Source organism: Falco punctatus, assembly GCF_963210335.1.
Source record: "Falco punctatus genome assembly, chromosome: 3".
NCBI classification, from domain to species: domain Eukaryota; kingdom Metazoa; phylum Chordata; class Aves; order Falconiformes; family Falconidae; genus Falco; species Falco punctatus.
Window position 1 is genome coordinate 49,908,695 of NC_137582.1, and position 19,211 is coordinate 49,927,905.

A 19,211-nucleotide genomic window follows, 5' to 3' on the forward strand; every position below is an offset into this window, starting at 1 on the left:
TTGTTTTTCCAAGCAGAGAAAATCTGTAAAAAATAGAGCAATTGTTGGACTTTAGCATCCTCAGAGTTAGGCAATGTAGGGGACATTTTTATTTAATACTAAAAGGCAACATTTATTCCATAGCTTTAAGGTCTAGTGGCACAATATGGCTTATGGATATGAGGATAAAGTATCTTCCCAGCTGAAGAAGGGTGACTTCATACATGTTGCTTATTGGAAGCAGTCCATGTAAAGCTCTGAACTGTGTTCAGACTGCCTTAGAGAATACTAGTTGGTGTAAGCCAAAACTGTGCCAGTAATCCTGTTAGGAATTAAACAGCACAGAGAATAATGTGCCAATGTTAATTGGCACGTCTAAAATTTTGTTTTCGATAGTGTAGCATAGCTGGAACCAAACCACCACTTCCGAACTACATTTAACACCGACTTCTGGTAGTACTCAGGCCTTTAAAGATGAAAAAAATATATTTTTAAATTAAAAGCTAGATGATTCATCTTTTAATTAAAGCTTTCTGCCTGTTTATTTTTTTTTTATTGTTTCAATTAGAAACAATATATATATGTTTATAAAAAATATCCCAGAATGAATGAAGAGGAAGAGAATCATCTAAATATGTATATAAATGCGAGCAGATCAGGTGCACGTGCTTACTTTAGAGATATTTTGATTGAGTCAAACCAAATCTCAGCAGATCTTCAATGCTGCTCATCATTTTAAAAGAAGGGTCAAAACAGAGGCAGGAAAATGGCACTGTACAGAGTCCTGGTAGCCAGAAGGAAGACTGTCACTGCAAACTTTATTTAATGAACTATAAATTTACATTGCCTGTTTCCACAAGAATACATTATTATTGAGAAACATGATGTTGTCTTACACTTAGAAGCTTCTTGTTTCTGCATCTCAGACTTGTCAGAGATATGATAAATGACTGAAATACTACGCTATGTGTCAATTTCTACATCTAACTCGATGGCTGATCCTTCACACACAGAGGTTTATTAGTGAAGGTTCTAAAGAGGCTTCAGAAATTAAAAAATAATTCCTTCTGAAGAGCGTAAAACAGCGCGGTTCTACTTCAAATTCAATCACACTTTTACCATTAACCAGTAAAATGAAGTACAGAAAAATACAAAACAGCTGGGTTTTTTGATCATTCAAACCTTCAAAAACTGTATTATAAGCTTTTTTAAAGGGCTTAAATTCAAATCTTGTGTAAAAATCAATCTCATGGGCAGATTCTTTTAAGCAGTTAGCTGAGTTGCTGATTTTTACGAATATAGTTGGAGCACTCAGGTTATAACACAAAAGATGAGACTTGCCCCCATAGCCAAGTTACCAAAAGATAACTACAGAGTTTCATTTTGGAATTATTAATATTTTGACCTTTGGCTCTTCAGGGAAAAAAAAAAAAAAAATCCAAGGGTTGAGAATACTTAAGGTGCGATAAGACACTTCCAAAATTCACTAAAGTTAAGAAGTGACTTGATCATGTGAAATTTCTGATAGCAAATGAGTGTTTAAGTTAGCAAACAAAAGGCATGTTAATGCCCTAGAGCTGCATGCCAAAACTAGACAAATTCGTATCAAAGCACAATCAAATATTTTAAAGTAAGGGTCATTAGTCACTGTACTGCTATAACTCACAGCTCAGATAAACTGCATTCTCTGACATACACCACTGCCAGAGAGTAAGTCCTCAGATAAACCCCCCTATTAAAATAACATGGGAGTAGCAAGAAAAGAGAAACTACTGTAGTACATGGGGTTGTGGGAGACAGTTACTGAAACCAGGAGGAAAAAAGGCCTCAGTCCTCCTCATTCCTACAGGGTGACTTGTAGACCTCTACTTTAAGGCACTATCACAAAATAATAACTTTTCTATTTAAAAATAATAATAAATATAAGTCCTTTATTAAAGTTCAGGAATCTTACAGAACAAAAGAAAGTAACAAAATATTATTCAACTGCAAAAGGAAGTACATCATGATTGAATACACCATTTAAAACAGAAAACTGGCACTTTTCATAATATTTCAAACTGACATTGACACTTCCTGGTATACCTAAAAAAATCTATTTCAGTAGGTCTTCAGAAAGCCTGCAAAACTACAAAAAGCATTAAGTTCCAGTTCTAAATTGTTTCCTACTACTAGTTTAAAATGATAATAGCATATTATATTGAACAATTATTTGTTTTAGATTGTGTTGGCTACCCAATTGCTTGTCATTCTTTCTTTTTGAGAAAGTAGGATTACTTACAAAGGGATCTAGCAAAAGAGGTCCAATATCCATTGATTTTAAAAAATAAATCACTGAAAAAAAATCACACTGCTTGATACAAAACAGAATATCCCAGACATAGATTTCTAATTGCTCTATTGTTTTTATTATCTAATATGCATCATTCCAGTAAGTCTGAATTTCCTTTGTTGAAATACATCTCTTTTTTTTTATTTAATGACATCTGTTGAAGGGATTCCACAACCTGGTTATGAGTTAATAAAAAATTAAAAGAAATTGTCTATTCATTCCTGAATTTATGTAGCTTTACCTTTCAACTACTTAGATTAATTTTGATAAAATTATCTACGAATAAAATAAGCCCAGAAAATATCTTAAATAAATTAATTTAAAGCCTTTTTTTTTTTTTTTTTTTTTTTTGGTAAATTCTATTGCAGTTGCTTCTGATACAGTTGATATAGCTTTTTTTCTCTTATTTTTTTTTTAATTGAAACAGGATCCCATTAAAGAAATAATAATTAAAAAAAAAAAAAAAGATAAATTCCCTCCTAGACTGAATTCACAATCTGTTTTGGCACTTCTAAATACTTTTGCTAATTCCAACAATTTTCTCTCAGAACAATGCATATCTTGCTCTAAAAGTTTATCTTGCTCTAAAAGTTTAAGAAAAACCATTGCACATTCACTATTTTATTTATATTTCTGAACGATACTTAATTTTATACAATGTACCTGATACTTAAATAATGTGATCTTGAGCTTGTCAGCAATTTTAATTCTAAAAGATAACCCATTGTAATGTACAACTAAAAAACAAATTTTAGTGACTCTTGATGAGATTTACTCTCCAAACATCATAAGTCCTTAATGTAACCAGTAATTTCTCAGCACCAGCTAAATAAAACCTCTTTCAACCATATACTTGATTTTACACTGATATGCATTTATCGTTATTCAGTGAACTGTAACCTATAATGATATTGGAGGTAAAGAAGTTGTGTGCTGTTGACTGAACTCATGAGAAACTTTGGCCAGAAAATAGCAATTAGTTTCCCTTGAATAGAGGTCTTTAGTGGGTGAACAAGATAAGAGCAAGTGTACCAAGACATATTTTAGGAAGTAGTATTTCTATTCAGCAATATTCTTATCAATGACAACACAAGTGCACATTAATCCCTCTTCTGAGTCACTTCTTATAAGGTCAGTACTCACAGATGTTTGCAGGAAAGTGTATACTTTCACTTTATATACATAATTTAAGCCTCTTTGCATTCATGTGAAGTACACTTCATTTTTTCCATCGCTATATTAAGACCAAGGACTGCTGTTTAGAAGATAAAATTAGTGTTGTGTTGTCTGCGCTGGGATTCAAAGTTAAGGTAAGGTTTTCAAAATCACAGGTTATAATGACAAAAAATATTAACCCTTTCTTCCTTTCCTCATCTCTCCCTCTATCAAAAAACATCACCTACAGTTAAATATGTTCTTAAATCTTACTGAAGAAAGCAAAATTATGGTAACATGATAAATTGTTGCCTTTGCTTGATTTACAGCAAAATAAACAACTAACACTTTCTGTCCTACTAATGAATTGCAGTGAATTAATGTGATGTTCTTTGCAGGAGAATTGATGATGAACTTATTGGCTGTTCCATGTGCCTGCCACTGTAATTTAGCATTCATTAATAACCACTTAAATTAGAGTGCTGTTGAACAAAAGTACAGTCTGCACAGTTGCAAGCACTTTTCAACTCTCACTTGAAATCTTATTACAGATTTGCTCAGCTTGAATCTTACAGGAATGATCTTTCCATTGCCTCCCATTCCATAGGGCAGCGTAGTTGCTGGTTGCCTACTGTGACAGTATCTAACATCCTAGAACATGTTCATTCTCTTGTTTCTAGTCCTCTAAAATATAGTTTGCCCTCATTAAAAGTAACATTAATTATGTACAAAGACACTTTTTATGTTATATGGAAAAACAGACAAAAAAAGCCATCCTACCTTTATACTTAATCCAAATCCTCCCACAGTCTGTCTTCTAATTGTTACTGTTCTTTCCTGGAAAAAAAAATAAAGCAATTTATTTTAGATTTAATGTTTTCTGCCATAACATCTATATTCACAATTTAATAACTGTTTTTTGTGCTTCCATCCAACATTGATTTTTCTTGTTGTAATAAACTTGCAAGTTCCTGAACATGAAAACCCCATGAAATCCATGTGGCAGAGGAAAAAGACAAAGTCATGAAGAAAAGCAGAGTTCCTGTCTCAGACAAAAATTACTTTTTTCAATTCATACCATACTAGCAAGTACTGCAATGTAGTAAGAACAGAACTATACAGTGTAACACTTATTGCACAACACATGCATTTCAGAGGTCTTAATCACAATTAGTCCTAAATTAGTCCCATATGCAGATTGAGCACTACATGCTGAAGTACATAAACTGCAGTCCTGCAGCACATTTTCCAATTTAGTTTCATCCAACAGGAATTCAACTTGTGTACTCCAAGACCACTCAGTGATGTGAACCAAAGCGTGATTAAGTGTACATGATCCAGAAATTCATATCAAAGCACAGTCCTGATCCAAATTGAAAAGCTAATACAAACAGAGCCACTGTTGACCTCAAGGCTATGGTTTAAAAATCATAACCAATGATTTATTTGGTGTTGTTATAGACAATTATTTAAAGTAGCACATTTTTTTTCCTTTTATTGCTTATCCTAAAATTTGTTCTTTAAGGGCCATAGACTAGAGTCTGTCTTAGATATGAATATTTACAAAAAATACTTATTTTTTTTCCTATTGTCTTTTTGACTTTATTGTCAAAGACCACTTAGAATTAGTCAATTTGGTTATTGGCAAAAACCCCAACTTAGTATCAGATATACCATATGTCCAGATACAAATAGATGGAATATAGAGAGTTTTTAATGTCCTCTACATGTGTGCTGATTTTATACTCATTTCATTATGTATGTATTGCATAGCATAATTCTGCATATATATTTTAAATACATATATATATATATGTGTGTGTGTGTGTGTGTGTATATATATATGTATATATATATTCATATATTTCAGTACAACCAGCATAGGCTGCCAGCGTCAGTCAGATTTGAATAAGCCTCTCACCAGACACATACCAGTGACAGAGACAATTAAATATGTACAGAGCTATTTTTTTTTCCTCCTTACATATACAGAAAGGAAAAGAAAGGATCTGGGGCTGCCCACAAAAGAGTTTTGGAAAACTGATATTGCTGAATTTGGGGGGAAAATCCAGTTGCCTTTTTCACACTTTTGACAAATATGAATTTCACAACTGCAGAAAGAGCAAGCGTAAACTAGTTAGTTTTGGATGGCAAGACAAAATTGATTGTTGAAAATAAGACTTTCTATTTATTTATTTGGCTAACACTTGTAAATGTTTGATCAAAGAAAGTGGTGTATAATTTTGTTCTTAAATGGCCAAACATTTTAATTTATTTAATTTGTTTTACATTTGAAATGCATGAAAAAAATACTTCGGTGTATCTTAAGTGTAAAGACTTACGTATTATTCACAGAATGATAGCTAACAATTACAAACATGCAATTACTTATCTTTAAAAATACAAATCAGAATTACATACAAGTAGTAAACCATCAATAATCTCCTAGTCTGTGACTGCAAAGTTCATATGAACAGTATAGTGAAACAGCTTTTCCAGAACTGTCAGAAGCATCACACATTTCACAAACCATAATTTTGGCTTAGGATCAGACCCCAGCTCTGATTAGCTCCTCTTTTTTAACCCAGAAGTTCAGAAATAAAGTGATAGGACTCATCCGACCACAGTTAATCTAAAACTGAGTCACTGGTCAAGGGGTGTTTTCTCCTGTAATCAGTAAAGAAAAATAAATACATTCAATCCAGGTAAGTCAAAGCACATGCCCAAGTTAGGCAATAATCGTCTTCATATATGTCCTCCATTGAGTATAGAGTCAGGATGTCAAATTTAACTTTGGAAAGATGAACCCTCCCCTTTAGAGTTTCAAAGTAACTTGAATAAGCATTGTAATGGTAGATACCAGTTTTAAAATGCTTTGGCAGAAATCTCTTTTATTTGAGTAAATTTTTCTTTGGGACTTGCATGACTTGCATGTGACTTTTTGAATATGACTCACAAAAACTCCAAATCAAGCTTCATTTTCAGTGCCATCTTCAACCAAGGTGAATCAAATAAACCTTTTCTGCAAAGTGCTATATTTTAATGTGAAATAAAATTTTTAATATAATGGTTAATACAGTAAAGAGGTTTGACTAGCAAACTGAAGCAAATTATATTGTTCTGATGCCTTTAGCATTTCAAATTAACGATAAAATAATAAAATACTTTTCACTGGTCTAATAACTTAAAGTTCTTAAAATGCTTTATAACTATTCATTAATAAAATATGGCAACAACTCTGGAATGCAACACATTTTGTACCAGCAAAGAAGTGCTCGAAGTATCCTCATTGACCATTTATGCTGTTCTATGTCACAGTGCTGCTCCATTGATTCCAATGATCTGCTTAAAATAAAATCTAACTAAAGATCTGTGTCAGCTGTAGATTAATCTATTAACATTTTACTGTTTTGCTTTTACCTCTATTTGCACAAGGTAGTGTTCTATGATTGAATTTGCAATGGCTTTGCAAATTCCAAAAGCAATTCATCTCCAAGTTTACAAAATAAAACATGAATCTTATGAAAAGCTACTTAGTTCAATAGGAAGACTATGCAAAATGTCCCATGAACTTGTAATGCCAGTATCACATTTATTATCCACATTACACCAAAGAGCAGGAAAGTTAGAGCTCCTAGGATCCTTATACTCAAGATTCAGAAGAGTGTTTTAGAAGCTGCTTCCTGGAACAGAACAAAAGCAGTTATCATTTTATTGAAAAACTCAAAGCTGCTGCCAAGCTGTCAGCATTTTCTATGCCTCTAACTCAGAAAATTCCTCATCCACACATATGTTCATTGACTGGAAAGGAGAGCTAAGAGTTCTGGCAAAAAAATTCTTCCTCAGAGCTATGCAGTCAAACAGAAGCAATGCCTTTTTTAAGCTTTCATTATAGAGATATTAAAATTCCTCTTTATAATCTGTATGACCTTCTTGAGATCATGGACATCAGCTTAAATGCAACTAGAAGTAAAGAATGACCATGTCACCACACAGCAACAGTAAATAGTCACGAAAGGAAAACAGAATCCTATATAATCATTAACTATTTACATTTAGTGAAGAGTTTATGTCATTTTTAATAGATAAATCTTATGGGACAGTAAAGATTCGAATATTTCATGCTGACTAGTATGCGATCTAAAAGGAAGTATAGTTCTTAATTGACTTTTAACAAAAATGATCACTTAGTAATTCAAATTATTTATTCTGTATAATACAAACCAGTAATCTAATGTGATCTTATAATCTTTCTATGAAAGCAGTCAAGTAACAGTTGAGTAACAAAATGAAGAGACTTCAAAACTTTTCATAAAACTGAGTTGACAGCATGTGAAACTTCAATATTCCAATTCTCAACCTTTTTACTAGGATATAAATATTACATTTTCAGTTTGAGACACTGGTGTGTCTGGTTATTCATCTTACAAGACTAAAGATATAAAGAATTAATTTATCTAGGTCCAGACAGAAAACAAGACTTCTCATTTCACAGTGGACAGAACAGACACCAAGGTACTATACATATGGAAAAAAGCTGAATGGGTGCAGAACAAAACAGTGGGTGAGAAAAGAGGAATACTGTGAGCAAGAATCTACAACAGCACAGTGACATGGAAAAATGTAGGGAAAAAAAGGAGAAAAATGTTAGAATTGAATTTTTTAAATGGAATAATGAAATATAAAGATATAATACACTGGCAGCAACTTCATAAATGAACCCGTTAACATTTGATGCCATAATATCCTCAAGGCCATGCTCTCATGTAATTTATCAGCTATTAGTAATCCCACCACATTTTGAAACAAGAAAATGTCATGAGAATTTATTTGTTTTCATTGAATTATTTATTACATTTTCAAGAAGGGAGATTTTATAACCTCTTTTGGTAACACTTTGATCTTTCTTAGTGGCATTTCTTTGGATTAATTGACACAAGCAGTCAAACTTTACACTCAGAGTGTAAAGGACACAGGACACAGGTCAGTCATATCCCACTTTGAATTCATAGTGTTAACAAGATTTGCCAGCAGACTTGCTCATCTGCTTATAAACTCCATTGTGTGACATTCAAAGCTTGCCTCCTTATTTCAGTTTCTCAGGCAACTGGAGAAGGTTGCCAGTAAGGGACAGTAGCAGAATGCCTGGTCAGTTGGAAAACCCCTTTCATTTGCAGCCATGCTGGATACTGAGGATGGTAAAGGCAGCTGTGTTGTGTAGAGTGTTAACACTGACTGGAACCAGCAAGAGTACTCAACCCTTCGCTTGTTCTCACTTCAGAATGTTCCCAGCCCTAAAGCATATGCCTAAAGGCAGAAATATTTACCCAAGTCTATACTTGAAAAAATTCTACTCCAAGGATTGATTTATTTCAAAAGTACTCCATTTCTTAATATAGAAATAAAACAGTAAAAACCCACAAACCCAAAGTCAATATGGATTTTAATTCCCACTATGCTTGGTAACAAACACTTTCTGTAGTTCCATGATAGCTACAGCTATAGTTTCCAGCTACTGCCACACATCATATGCTGCCGTTGATCAATGCTTTAGGTTCTCCAAGTGTTTTCTGGTTTGCAATATTTTCCTTTTTCATGGGGGAAAAACTTCTTTCCATGAGAAAAAGCTATTCTGCTATTTCAAATTTGTCTTTTCAAATGGCAGTCCTGTGTTTGAACCCCAGTAGATTGCTATGCTTTTAAGTTTTTAAATAGCTGCAGAAAAATAAGCTGGCTTAGGTTGTCCATAAATGATCACATATACATAATATCAGTTTGTCACTTAAAAGCAGTCCAGATTGGCGGGGGGGGGGGGGGGGGGGGGGGGGGGGGCGGGGAAGGTTACTACCATCTGATAGATACTTGACGACTTCTGTGAAAAAAATGGATTCATTCCACTGAATAGCTGACAGATACCCACACAATAATAATAAAAACAAACAAACAAAAAAAATCACTATTCTTACGGTTAGTTTTGTGAAGATAACAAGACTGGAAAGTGCCTGAAAGGTGACCTGTCTGTTCATGTATTTGCAATTCTCTCCAGGACAGGGAGTTTCACTTTGGCATCATTCATACTATTCAATCACACATCAGAATCAAAACAGTAACTAAATACAGAAATAAATATAATACAGAAAGTAAATCAAAACCACGTTTACCCTTTTAAACTTTTCACTTTTTTCTTTATTTATTTTTCTACTCATTAACATTGCTAATGTTAATTGAACTTGTTTTACCTTCAGCAAAATATATGAAAAGAAAATTTAAAACTCAAAAGAGAATGATCCAATGTAACAGATAAGAGTCTCAGGAAGTCTCCAGAACTGTAAAATGTGCAAGCAAGGGAAATTATAATGACTTAATCTGACTGCTCAGGCAAGTCACAGTTAAGTGATAAGTTCTGAATCTATACTTGTATTTAAGATTTAATACCACCTTTAACATTCAAATTTGGAAAAAAAATCAAGAAGGCCATGCTATTGTGTAAAGTATGTAAGTTGAAAAACTATCTCTAACATGACATACTTTTTTTGTAGTACCATATGGGCTTTCTATAGAGCTGTCTTTCAACACAGTTGTTTTCACAATAGCAAAAGGGCAACTTTAAAAGTGAGATATAATGTGTTCTTATATTTACAAGAAAAAGAATAATAATTGTGTGATTAACAATGCCAGAAATCTGGTCTGTCTACAGTTAAATAATTTAAGTTAGTGTTACTTTCTGACCTTGGAACAGGTGCTTATCTTATTGATGAAGGTTTTTTCCTCTATCAAAAAAAAAAATTTAGATCCATAGGTTATATTCAAATACATTTATTTGTATCAAGCTCAGTTAACTCTCTGAACAAATGTCATACTATTCAGAGAGCTGTTGCTCTATAAATGAATTAAAAGGTGCATTCACTTTTTATTAGTATTGAAATGAAGAATGATCTTCACATCAATCTCCCCATAAGATCGTTAACCTCAAAACATGCTAAAAATATTTGCTTAATTAAAAAATGCATTACTACACATCAGCATAGAATTACATTACTGACAAGAAATGAGAATCATCTTTATTTTATCATCAGGTGACTTAGCATTATTTTGGAAAAATCTATGACTCCTTATCAGAATGCTTAAGAAAACTTTGTAAAAATGTAAACTGTCCTGGTAGCTGAACTTAGCAACTTGCCAGCTGCTCACCATTTATTTTCAGTCTTTTAGAATCAAATCATCCATCTTGTCAGATGGTACACTGACATATCCGTAGCTTATGGATCATACATTTACATACACTCCATTAGAAAAACTTCTGGGTACGATTAGCAAATGAATAAAATCTGTTAAAGAAAAGAAGGGGAAAAAAACCCCACCACCGCTCCCTTGATGTATAAACTACTATTCATGATAAGATACAATAATCCTTTTGCTTAAATTTCAGATGTTCACAAAAGGTGATAGAAATTGTAAGGATAAACTCTAAAATATTTTTTTTACTATTCTGGAATTGCAAAAATTAAAACTTTTCCTAGGAAAAATTCTATTGAAGAGTCCGATTTCAGATCAGACATGGTGTATCTTAGGCTATCCTCCCTCTGATCATAATTTTCAGCAACATCAGTATTAGACCATCCTTTTTAGTCCAGGGTATTGACCTATAAGTCTAAAAAGACTGGGAGTTGCCTTACCTGTCATCTGGAACACCATATAGCAAAATGTTGTGCCTATAATTTCATGAAATTCAAGAAGTAATTTTAAAAGGAAATAAAAAATCTTCAATATTTTCATCATCAATACTGATGAAGTTCCTACATGGTTTAATTCAGCTGTTTTCAGGGCATTTATTTTTCAGGTTAAAAGAATAAAAATTCTAACTGTTCTGTAGGACAATAAACTGTCATGGACATTTATAACAGTCATAAGAAAGCTGTCTGTTAGCAATACCACAATTACCAAAAAATATTTTATGAAGGTCCAGTTCTTTAGGGGAGAAAAAAAGTGTACCTGACCTAACAGTCACCAGTCTTGTCTTCCATTTTTCCCACAGAGGGACTCATAGATATCTTCAGGACACAAGCTACTCCAACTCAGACATACACTCCCCATATTACAATCCTTGTCTCTACAGGCAAGGATCTAAATTGGATTAGTAAAGACAGTGCCTTCTACTCCGAGATTCACAAAATGTTTTCATCTCACTTCTGGTCATTCACACTGGAGTTCAAAACGACATCAGATAACCACTAGCAGCATAATGCAGAACCCACTGTTCATATCTCTTGGAAAGTAAGTCTTTCTTGTTGCACACAAAGAAATCTCTGTAATACTTGTTGATGCAATTGATGCTCAAATTTAGATCTAATCTACAAGTACAATTGCGGCAGGACCCTCACTAACACTATCATTTTGTTCAGTCTACTAAAGAAACAGATTCTTTTTTTTTTTTTTTTTAGTGTTTAACACTGTTTATGTTGCTTATGATCTTTTATGCATATAATTTTCTTACTCTAAAATGTATACAATGAAATAAGAAACAAGATTCCTTTGCACTTCAGTTTTCAGAAACTAGAACTGTTTTCCACCAAAAAGGAAGTGTTCTAAATTAAGAACTAGGTCCTTATCCCGTATGCTGAAATTAAGAAACACCTCATTCCTAAGGAGTCATCGATTTAATTTATATGATTCCACTGAATGCCGATCAGGATACCACTGGAACGTTAATTGCCTGTTTAAAGTCTGTCCTACACAGAGGGGCATGCCAATTGTTTCAGATCCAACAAACAGAAGAGTCACTGCTCTGAACTAGAAACATAGTAACAAGCCTTTTGCTCCTTAACAGTGCAGAACTGAGTAAGTAAAATTTGTAATAAAATTATTTGAATATTATTTATTAAAACATATTTAAATGACTTCTACTGTAGCTACTTGTCTGTAAAATTTAACAATGCTATTGTCCCTTAGTTAAAAAATTTATTTTTCTTATTCAGTTTATTCTATGAGGTATTCAATACCAGTTGCTAATGAAAACACTTGGTCTTGCTCTGTAGAATATAGAAAAATAGATGTGGTCAGTCATCTAGAATGAAAGTAAGACAAAACAAAATCAACCAAGCAAAGTAAAAGATAAAAAAAAATACAAAACAAAACAAAAAAAAAAAAAAAAAACAAAAAAGAAACCTCATAAATCAGGAATAAAAATGAGGAAAAAATGAAGAAGAAAAAAAAAAAAAAAAAGCCCATGGAACTTGTCTGATCATGCTATACAATGAAAGCAAATGACCTGTGACAAGATGACAGTTAACTGTCTGCAAAATACCAATCCTCCTTATTTGGAATGAACATACTGATTCAAGACCTAGTCTGAATTCCAGAGGAAATCAGGGTAAAGTGCTCAAAATTCACTAGCCTAACAATGACACTTCCAACAGATACGAAACTCCTCATCGCCACACTAATATTGATCAGTTAATGAGTTATGTATTCAATATGCAGATAAGATAGCAGGAATGTAATTGGTGAAGCAAATCACCCACTATTTTCTACAGTGCCATTGCAAAACTAATCAGGTGGGCAAAACTGTCAGAGAAAGCCTTGCTGTTAAATGGGAAAAAAAGAAAAAATAAATTAAATATACATTGCATGAAGACATTTAAATAAAAAGTTCAGCAAAAGTAATAGATATTACAGCACAATAATGAAGATCATATTTTTGAGTGATATGATCTTTTAATAAGTAATGCCAGAATGGGGTTGGTGGATTAATGATGCAACACCGTGTGTTACAAAATCACAGAATGGTCAGAGATGGTAGAGAACTCTGGAGATCAAGTTTGCTGAAGTGATCTCTAACGTGATCCTCCTTGGCCAAGAGGTAGTCTTCCTTTCTCCAGAAATCCTCTCTTGCCTCCAGGGTCTCAGAAATGGAAAGGCCAGCCTTGGCAGTGAAGGTCGAAGTAAAGAAGGCATTCAGTAACTCCGCTTTCTCTGTGTCCTCCGTCAACAGGGCACCCACCTCATTCAGCAGCGGGCCCACATTTTCCCAAGTTATCCTTTTCCTATTGACGTAGTTGAAGAAGACTTTCTTGTTGTCCTTGACCTTCCTCACCAGATTTAACTTCAAATGGACCTTAGCCTTCCTTGTCACCTCTCTGCATGTACTGACAATGGTTCTATATATCTCTAAGTGGTCTGTCCTTTTTTCTGCATCCGGTAAACTTCCTTCTGCTGTTTCAGGGTTGCCAATACCAGCTTGCTCATCCACGTAGGCTTCTTGCACCCATCGCTTGATTTCCTACTCATGTGGATGCACCCATATTGAGCTTTGAGGAAGTGATGCTTGAACATTAGCCAACTCTTCTTGACTCCCCTGTCTTCCAGAGCCCTAACCCATGGGATTCCTCCAAGCAGGTTCCTGAAGAGGCCAAATGTAGCCCTCCTGAAGTCCAGGGTTGCAGCCCTACTTATTGCCCTGCTTCCTCCATGCAGGATCCTGAATCCCACCATCTCATGGTCACTGAAGCCAAGGCTGCCTACAGCTTTCATATCCCAAACAGAACTTCTTTCTCTGTGGAGACAAGGTCTAAAAGCATGCCTCGCCTTGCTGGTTCCTCTACCACTTGCATCACAAAAGTTATCATCAATGCTCTGCAGCAACCTCCTGGACTGCATGAGCCTAGCTGTGTTGTCCTCCAAGCAGATAAAAGGGAGGCTGAAGTCCCTCATGAGAAGCAGGGCCTGTTATTGTAAGGCTACCTCCAATTGTCTGTAGAAGGCCTCATTGACTTCCTCTTCCTGATCAGTTGCCCTGTAAGCAAAAACCCACAACACTATCCCCCATGCTGACTTGCCCCTTAATCTTTACTCATAAGCTCTTGACTTGTTCTGCATCCACCCCTAGGGAGAGCCTGATGCATTCCACTTGTTCCCTCACATACAGAGCAACTCTGGAACCTCTCCTTTCTGGCCTGTTTTTCCTAAAAAATACACAGCCATCCATGACAGCATTCCAGTCACACAAGCTATCCCTCAATATCTCTGTAATTTCAACGAGATCTGGCCCTGTGACTGCACACAGATCTCTAAATCTTCGTATGTATTCCCTGTGCTGTATGCATTGGTGTACAGGCATTTCAGAGAGGTAATGGAGCATGCCGGTTTCCCAGAAGGGGTGCAAGAGGATCCACCATAGCCACACACACCTTGAGGTCCTTGGTATTTCGAAACTCATCTTGGGAGGCAGCTAAGGAACATATTGCTGTGGTTGGCCTGGCTTATTCCCCAGTTAGATGCGATGGCCTAGAGCATTTCCACTTTGGACCCCTTGCCCCAAGTTCTTCACCTTTAAGCCCACCTCAGCAAGTTGGCCAGCTGGCTGCCAAGGATTCCCTTGTCTCTTCTCGACAGCGAGAACCCATCCCTCCCTAACAGCCTGTAGTCAAAGAATGTCTCATTGCCATAGAAGCCAAAACCCTCATGACAGCAGCAGCTGGAAGTCCACATTTACATGATGTGCATTATATGCCTATTTCTGGCTGCACCCATTCCCCTTACTGGTAAAACGGAAGAGAAAATAACTTGGGCACCAAATTATTTCACTTGCAGTCACAGGGCTTTGCAGTCTTCCTTGATTCTGCCCAGGTTCTGGCTCGTGGTGCCGTTCGTGCCCATGTGGAACAGCACCAGAGGACACAGCAGTTTGTGCTCTGGGCAATATGTGGCCCCCTCCCCGCAGTACCTCAGACCTCAGCTCCCGGCAGCAGCCCACCTCACCCGACCCCTACCAGCTGCAGATGGGCGCCTCAGTGCCCCCCAACCAACAGGCACCCACTGCAAGCACCCAGCGTGTCTTTTTGCAGTGACCAAGGTGCTGCTGGTACGGTATCTCCACACAGACCTTGCTTATGGGTGTCTGTAGCTGCTAAAGCTTCATATCTGCTTCTGGTTGTGATGCAGGAGGGTGGGGACTGAAGCAGAGGCCTGCTTTTGTCGGTCACTAGGGTCCAAGGTGCCTCATCCTCTGGGGTGTCTGTGACAGGAGCTGGTTCTGAAGCCTCCTGTCAGTCTCCACCTCAGAGCCCCTAATACTGCGCAGCCTTTTAACTGCTTCCTGCAACTTGGCCGCCTGCCGTAACAGTGTCAGCCTGCGCACACCTGAGGCAGGTACTTACCTGTTCTTCAGGAGAAGGCTCAGGGCACTAGTGGCAACCTGCCACCTGTGCTGAAGCCTCCTTCCTTACCAGTTCCGCCTGGGTGGATGCATCAAACATCGCAGGGCTTTCTCCGTGGACACGCTGGCTTTAACCCTGAGGGGAGTGCCCACCATCCCAGCAGGGACCCAGAGTGCCTCCCTGGGTTGTGGACCTTTGTGCAGGGTGCACAGCCCTCCCTGTGGGCCCTCCTGTGTGAACTGCCATGGCATGTCCTGCTCACTAGGGCTCTCCAGGGCCACTTATATCTCCCGCAGTTGCTCCTTGAAATGCCTAAGATGTGTCAGCCTCGCTCGTGAGACATGCTGGCTCCTGGAAGGGTATTCAGCAATTCCTTGGGTTCCCCTGACCCAGGAACCCCCTGCCCACCTCGATAGCCTGGGCACAGACCTTACTGCTGCCGCCACTTCATCCCTTGCTGGCTGAGTTTGTTGCTAATTGAACAGCTACAGACTGAGCTTGAACTCATAATTTCTCTCTGGGCTTCTAGATGTCCTGTATGTTGAGGAATGGTACTGTTTGATTGCTAAAAGGTGCACCTATACTGCATATAAAGCACACAGACCTGTATTAGTAAATTCTATTTGCACAGTATGAAAGTCTCAAAAGATAACGTCAAATTTGTCATGCAAAGAAACCCAGCCTGTATGGAGACAACGTAGGCAGAGTGTTCCTTTTGTTTCAGAGAAAAACTCAGAACCATTCACCTTGAGATGTTCATAACAGAGAGATGGGTTCTCCTATACATTTTCCATTAATCTTCCACACTGTCAGCACTGCTAACATTCCATCAATTTATTTCTGGTTTCTGCTTTCTATCTTTTTATTACACTTCTTTTTAGAGATACAGAGATGTGGCAACAGCAGCAATTAATTAATAAAAGACAGACATAATAGCAGTCACACAACATTTGCATAAACAGATATTACACTGCTATGCCTCACAAGATTTAACTTAAAAACCTATGATGATTTTATTTAGCTCAAAATGAGACAAGAATGGGTATGATATTTTTCCATATATCTTAAAAATGCCTCTGCAAAATATAATTACAGTATCTATAAAAATGTCTATAGAAATGAATAGTAAATAGTTTATAATATTTTTTGCTATCTTCTATAATTAAATAAAAACTTTAGCATTAGAGTAGTTCCAGAACCTACAATATTATTCTGTGTTACATTTTAGAGATCTTTCAAATAATTGCCTGCAAAGCTCAGTTTCTTATCCACAAAATTCAATACAATGCTTAAACAAGGAATGTGACACATCATGTAAAAAAAGTAATACATAAATCACACTATTACACTGTTCCAGCTGAAGTCCATCTTTATTAACATGATGTGCTGGTAAAACCAGTAATCTTCACAGCATGGATTGGCAGCATGCACAAAGTCTGGTGTTGTGCTACCATATGAAGCAATGAAAGCAACAGAGGATAGCAGGTAAGTCCTCTACCAGCAAAGCCCTGCCATAACAACTATCCATTAACTGTCTTATCAACTCTACAGACAATACTCAGATATGTAAGTACATTGAGATATGTGTGCTTGTGCCATCACAACGCTTACGTCATTCCTATCTCAATCAGTGGCTCCAATATTCAATGGTGAGTGCAGAGAAAAAATACTGCAGTCATGCATATAACTTATTCATTATCTTACTGCTGCTTCTTAGATGAGTATTGCTAAGGTTAAACATACTTAGTGTTAACAGAATAAAATGGAATATCAAACCATGGGAGTAAATGCATACATATGCATTTGCACATATGCACACACACACATACACACAGAGTAATTTTGCTTTTTATAAAGTACATCTTAAAGAAAAAAATAAAAACTACTTACACCAGAATAGAAAGGCTCACCAGACACACAGATCACATCCTGCTCCTGGATCATCAAAATATCTTTGGCTAAGTGCAGTCGCACTTTGAAAGGCTCCTGGTTACCATCCTGCAGCAAACAAATCCCTGTCTTTGTCTTCAAAGGAAGGAATAAAGAAAAAAAAAAAGTTTTCTCAGCATTTTGCATTACTTGGAAGTGGTATTTTGAAACAGAAGAGCTGAGATAGGTACAGTTACCATAAATACATCAACAAATATCCAAAACTATTACCAGTGATCACTGCATTAATTTACTGTGCTCAGACTACAAGAGAATGATGGTTACAGCAGCAAGTAGCGAAGGCAGACTGCAATAAAAAAGTGCTATTCTGCCCATGATGAATCTGTGAAACTCCTTTCAGATTGCTTCAGAGCAACTCTGCTCTTACTTTCCATCTCTTTATTAAATGATGACACCTCACTTGGAAATGAAAGCTGATGTTCCACATATTACACTGATTTTGACACAGAAATACGTAAAACACTGCCAAACTAGCCAGATATGAGCACTGACAGCCTACATGAACCTGTAGTGGACCTTTCCTAATCTTTTTTCCTTCGTTATGCTTTTATGTTCCTTTTCAAATGAGGTTGCTGAAGTTAAGAATAATAGAAGAGAGATCAAAGAATGCAACTCCGTCTAGTAACTTTCTTTTTGCTTCACTTCTGTGTTTTACATTTATGGTTAGAGATCTGAATTCTGTAGGACTTTTCAATATACAATAAAGGCCTTTCCAACAACTTAACAGCTTCATTTTGCTAGTACCTACTTGTGCTACTTATTTTGAGTACTATACATAAGAGGTCTGAGTAGCGGAAAAGTCTGCATGATTAAGTACCTGCAGTATTTAGTAATGTTTCCCTAAATGCTGCATTGAAAATAGCATTCTACAGCACTGCATAAATGGACAAAAGTCATGTTGGTATAGCATTTTTGGTATGAGAAATTTGCTTATAAACAATTAAAAGATTTAGCCTTACAGCATGTAATTCACCAATATTAATACTTATACCTATGTATTGCGTAGCTGCAGATATGTAAGTATACATGTATGTATCTCAGAAGAAAATTCATATACAAAATTCATTCAGGTCAGATATCAATCCACGCTCCGTAAAAAGTTGGCTAGAGAGATCAAAGAAACAAAAGTCTTGCTGTGAACTTTAACTGCCAAGGTTGACCTGGCTGAATCCAAGGGCTCTTTCTCAGACAACAGTTTAAAAGAGAATTTAGAAGATCTCCCCATAATGTGCTCTGATACCTTACATCCATCGTGTGGAGAGAACAAACACAAATATGGAACTGACTGTAGGTAATGGCAGAAGAAAAGTTTAAATTGTTCTCAAGAGGTTTTAAAAGAGGTGGAAAGGTCAAGGACAACCTTTAAATAGCTCTACGTAATGTCCTCCACCAACAAACTATTCTGTCACTTCTGCTCCATGCTCAACACTCAAGCTTAGGAAATTGTTTTCCCTTGGACACTAGTAACGAATGTATATAAGTCAGCCATAACTTTGAAAGTGGCTTTGATGTTTTTATTATTTTTAAGTTAAGTAAGAAATAAAAATGAAGAGGTCTACACACTAAACTCACACAGAGGTCAGTGAAAGCTCTGGTCAGAAGACATCATACAGCCTTGTTCTAACATTCAGGTTTTATTT

The 19,211-nt window shown here is 36.2% G+C and overlaps 1 protein-coding gene across 12 annotated transcripts in view; it reads right to left on the minus strand.

The window, feature by feature from the left end:
- The window catches only part of SNTG1 (syntrophin gamma 1), a 372,531-nt gene that overhangs the window by 168,058 nt on the left and 185,262 nt on the right, over nt 1–19,211 (minus strand). For 7 of the 12 annotated variants that reach the window (XM_080381499.1, XM_080381498.1, XM_080381502.1 and 4 more), the window contains 2 exons: nt 17,512–17,646; nt 4,247–4,303 (listed from right to left, as the gene is read on the minus strand). In XM_080381499.1, coding sequence (XP_080237625.1) covers nt 4,247–4,303; nt 17,512–17,646 — 192 coding nt within the window. Of the gene's footprint in view, nt 1–4,246; nt 4,304–17,511; nt 18,627–19,211 lie in introns of those variants that run through there. The other 5 variants (XR_013927241.1, XM_080381496.1, XM_080381505.1 and 2 more) reach the window with 2 other exon arrangements.